The sequence below is a fragment of the Gaeumannomyces tritici genome, assembly GCF_000145635.1.
Source record: "Gaeumannomyces tritici R3-111a-1 unplaced genomic scaffold supercont2.15, whole genome shotgun sequence".
NCBI lineage: Eukaryota > Fungi > Ascomycota > Sordariomycetes > Magnaporthales > Magnaporthaceae > Gaeumannomyces > Gaeumannomyces tritici.
The window spans coordinates 1-4,583 of NW_008804559.1; the positions used below are offsets into that span (position 1 = coordinate 1).

At 54.1% G+C, this 4,583-nt stretch overlaps 2 protein-coding genes across 2 annotated transcripts; one reads left to right on the forward strand and one right to left on the reverse strand.

The window, feature by feature from the left end:
- On the reverse strand, nucleotides 1-3,378 carry GGTG_13497 (hypothetical protein; the record flags this gene model as incomplete). Its single annotated transcript, XM_009231403.1, has 4 exons — nucleotides 1-670; nucleotides 1,259-2,260; nucleotides 2,621-3,067; nucleotides 3,139-3,378. 4 exons carry the CDS (start codon nucleotides 3,376-3,378, stop codon nucleotides 458-460), a joined length of 1,902 nt encoding a protein of 633 aa, XP_009229667.1. The 3' UTR covers nucleotides 1-457.
- A 364-nt stretch (nucleotides 3,379-3,742) lies between these two features.
- Nucleotides 3,743-4,147, forward strand: GGTG_13498 (hypothetical protein; the record flags this gene model as incomplete). Its single annotated transcript, XM_009231404.1, has 1 exon — nucleotides 3,743-4,147. The coding sequence occupies one exon, from the start codon at nucleotides 3,743-3,745 to the stop codon at nucleotides 4,145-4,147; it is 405 nt and encodes a 134-aa protein (XP_009229668.1).
- Nucleotides 4,148-4,583: the final 436 nt, after the last annotated feature.

The window sequence follows — 4,583 nt, forward strand, 5'->3', positions numbered from 1 at the left end:
CCGGAAAGTTGTGCGAGCCTACTGGAAGAATAAGTACGGTGCAGATCTGCCTCCGGAGGTTCCTTTGCCAGGCAAATATTCACCAGAGGAGTACGAAGTATCATCGCCTGACTGCACAGATACAGAGGGAAGCGATAGTTCTACGTCAGAAGCGGCTGATCGCCGTGATCAAGACGAAAAAGACGCCTTCGTTGACCTCTCCCTCGCCTGAATAGCTTCATTTTTTACGTATCTGCAAAAATAAACTCGTTGGCAGGTTGCATTTGTAAGGGGCTTGGCGGGGGAGCCAAACCCTGCTTCATGCAGTTGAGCGTGTCATGCAGAAAAACGGTAATACACAGGTTCCCAGCCAATTTTCTATGGGTAAAAATGTCGCTAAAATCCGACAGATTGCACAGAATCCGACAGATTGCCCGACCGCGCTAAATCCCCAAAGGGCCGATTTTCGCGGGTGCTTTTAACCCGCGCAAGTAAAGATGGAGATGGCCGGACGCCCCTGTCGTGGGCCGCGGAGAACGGGCGCGAGGCCGTCGTCAAGCATCTGCTCGCCACAGGCAAGGCCGACGTCGACTCGAAGGACAAGTACGGGCGGATGCCGCTGTCGTGGGCCGCGGGGAACGGGCACGACGCCGTTGCGAAACTTCCCGAATAACGACGTCACTGTGACGATCTGAGCCAAGACCAGACCCACACCGTCAGGACCCACACGGTGGACAATCGTCAAGACGCATCAGGCGCACGCCGAGCACCAGAATCCCCTTTTCTTCCCTTTTTCCCTCAGAGTAGAATCTTCGTTCGTAGCGCCAATCGACATGTTCCTTCTACAGTCCGTCCACGACCCTGGCCGTGACAGTCACCTCCCCACCCACCATCTACTGCCTGCCTTTATCTATATGCGTAAAACGTGGCAAATATAGGGCCCAATAATGTAAAAGAATGTTGCTAAGCCAACGCTTGTTAGATGGTGGCAGCTCCGTATGGCAATTACAGTGGGATAAGTGCGTATATATCCGTCGAGTCTGGACATCCACCAGCCAGGCACTGCGAGGCGTTGGAATATAATATGATGGGGAGTTCGCTCAGCGCGATCCCAAACCTGTATCTCCGCCCATTAATGTTTACCGACGCTCGCATATAAAAATGGCTATCTTTCAGCGTTACTTTTCCCCAAAATAAAGCTTAAACTACCTCTTTCCGCTTCCAAATCGCGCCCCCGCCCGTCCGAAACTGGCATAGACTGTGGAGCGCCGACTCCTACCTCGGCGCGTATATCTTGTCTATTGTCCTCGGGCCTGGGTCTATTGTTTTGGAAATTGGGTCTACTGTCCTCGGAGCTGGGCCTGTTGTCCTCAAAGCTGGGCCTGTTGTCCCCGAAGCTGGGCCTGTTCTCAGAGTTGGGTCTGTTGTCGGGGCCGGGTTTGCTGTCCTCTGAGTTGTTTGGAAGATGTATCACTGATGTCAGACCGCTTTGGGCGGTGTCGGCATCCTCGTCCAGTAGTTGTGAGTAGAGCCTTTGTACGATAATGTCGAAGGCTGCCGGCGCGGAGCTATCTGCCCTATCTGAAGGTGCTGGCTTTGGCTCGGATCGAAAAGTATCAGCTGCTGGCTGCTCGGCATTTGCGCTGCGTCTGCTAGGTTCAGAAGTGCTCGCAAGGAGGCCAGCTGATGCTATCACCGCTAGGGCTTCTTGGCTGCCCTCCGCCTGGCTTTGATCTCCGAATCCGTCGTCGTTTCCGGCATTAGAAAGTGGGCCAGAATCCGTTGCAAACGACTGATTGTTGATAGCGGTGGCTGACCCATGCTGGTGGAGCAACTTGGACGCGAACGCCACCACAGTCGCATGGCCTGGAAAACCACTGGTGGTGCTGTCGTTGAGGTCGAGTGGTTGGATATCGTTTGCGGCTACCCACGAAAGCACCTTCCCTTTTTTGGGGATGGAGAGTTCACCTTCGGGGGGTACTTGAACGTCACCTGTGAAAAACAGGAAGGGGAATTTACGCTGGGAAGCCTTTGTGCCGCCATCTTGGTAGTCATTGTCCCACCCTAGGATCTTGTTCGTTCGCGTGTGAGTGCGGTAGCATTTGGGAATGCTACGCACCAGGGGCGTGTCGTAAATAGAGCCCGATATGCCCACTGTGTCGAAGTTGCCAGTTGGAAGGCACAAGGCGACGTATGGGGTGCCGGAACGGGTGCCGGAACGGGTTTTCGCGCCGTGCCAGTAAACTTGGTAGAATTCGCCGCTGATAGGCTGGATGCTGGTCTTTGGGTCGCTGGTAAGGCGTTAACGGGGCCGATCGACTGCGTGGTTGAGCTGATCGACTGCGCGGTTGCTCTCGTCGACCTGTTCCTGCGTGCAGCTTCGCACGCGGAAGCCAAGCGTATTAATGGCATTTTCGTGTGTCCCGCTCATGCTATGATGGCTCTTGCTAAGATGTTTGCCAGCTCCTTGGACAGGATCTTTGCTGTTGAAAATCTTGCCGTGGTCTTTGCACCATAATATGTAAAAGTGATGAGAAGCCGCTGGCCAAAAAACGATACGGTGTTTCCCACGGACATCCTCAAAACCGACCGTTTTCTCGGTTCTGTCGCTCGCCGCCTCCCCCACTCTGCACACTCTCACACTGCCGGAGCTGGCTGCTTTCCCTCCTCTTCGACGCCTCTTGTTGGGACGCTCGAGATCGCTTCTCGCTTTTGCTGTAAGCCTGCACTTTCGAAATGCTCTTGGCGAAATTGATGCCGCACTTGTTGGTTCGTCATGGTTGTGCGCCGATCTGTTGTCGTTATCTGCGGGCCCGTCGTCGTTATTTTCGGACTCGCCGCCGCTGTCTTCTGACTCGCTATCGCTATAATCCGACCCGTCGTCGTTGTCTTCTAACCCGTCATTGTTTTCCGACCCGTCGTCGTGGCCCGATCCGTCGTCGTCGTGGCCCGATCCGTCATCGTCGTCTTCCGACCCGTCGTCGTGGGCCGATCCATCGTCGTTCGACAGGCGGTCGCCGGTGTTCCGTCCCCCTCGCACGCCGGGGCCGACATTGGGAGATGCCGGGGACTCAGCAGCTTGGTCAGGCTACGCAACATTCCAACGTCAGAATTAAATCGACGGAAAGAACGGGATTGGACACCACATGCCAAACATACCTGGGGCTGGGGAATGAACCAAGTCAACTTGTCGAATCTGGGCTTATATTTTTGCTCCACTTCTTTGCTCGCGGCTTCGCGGTCTTGCTTGAGCGTTTTAAGCTCTATTTCGAGTTCGCTCTGCCTTTGCTGAAATGGCGCATCTCGGTCCCGTTTCTCTGCTTCGTATTCTTCGTAAAGTACCTGAAGCTCATCCACCAGCAGTGCGAATTGAGTGAACCTTTGCTGAATGTACGACATTGTATGATGCGCTGGAACTGCAGCAGATGGAAGGTTAGAGTATGGAAATGCAGAACAGAAGCAAGGCTGTCTTGCACCCTCGTGCCGTAATGGCAATAAAAGAGACCGTAAACACGGAAAGGCGCGCAGCTTCGCTCGTGGCGCCGATTGGGCGGTTGTTGATGGCAAATTAGCGCGCTCCCTTTGATTGGCCCAAATTCTGTTGCCGGGGGTCCAGCCTTACTGCCCCACGCCCCCGCAACAAATACCTGATGATTTAGTAGAAATGATCGATGCTGGTGACAGTTGCAGCTCCTGGCTGAGCCATATGCAGCGCCTGTAATAACGTATTGAATCGAGCTTTGCAAAAAGCACGAAGGGCAATATGGTGTCAAAAAGCATCAATTTACGTGAGCGGCGCCATGCGTGGTCGGAACGCATCAAGTTTATCAAACTTTTTCTGTGCTGGTGCTGCGAAAGTGATGCGTTTCTATGTCCTAGGATATTTTTGACACCTGAAATACTATTCCGCTTTTTACCTCCCCAGAGCAAGAAGCGCGCCGATATGTGCCCTGCCCAGGCATTGAGTGGGTGCTACCAAAAGAGTCGCGAATGCATTAAAGTGCAGCTCCAAGAGGCCATGGCCGCTACCGTAGCTGCCAGGACGGCTGTGGAGAAAGAACTGGCCGAGTTGCTCGAAATCCAAGAGGTTGTCAATTTGCATGGGGCGGATGTCCTCGAAGCTGGCGTGGACCACGGAGTCCGGCCTGCTGCTCCAGCCTCGCCATGAGCGGATCCGCGCCCAAGCGGTTGCCGCCTTTGTTTATACGCCCGCCTTTTGCATTCATGACTCGTCCAGGTACCAAATACTAGAGTGCGTGACCCCACCCTGGGCACCCCCCGACTTTGGGCACTTTATTTCCGACATAACAAATGCACTACTTCACCAAAATAACCCCAACTCGAACAAAAACAGGCGCATTTCAACGCGTTTTTTTTACGTTATGCCTTCCGATTACGAATTCCGGATGTCTGAGGCCATTCGGCTTATCCAATCTGGCGTGTCCCAAGCCGAGGCGGCGCGCCGTTGGAACATACCGCGCTCCACCCTTCAACGCCGACTCCAAGGAGGCCGGACCATGCGGAAGGCCAAGGAACCCTTCCAACGCCTTTCCGTTGAGCAAGAAAAGCTTTTGTTGCTGACTGGATTTGTACGGAAGAGATAG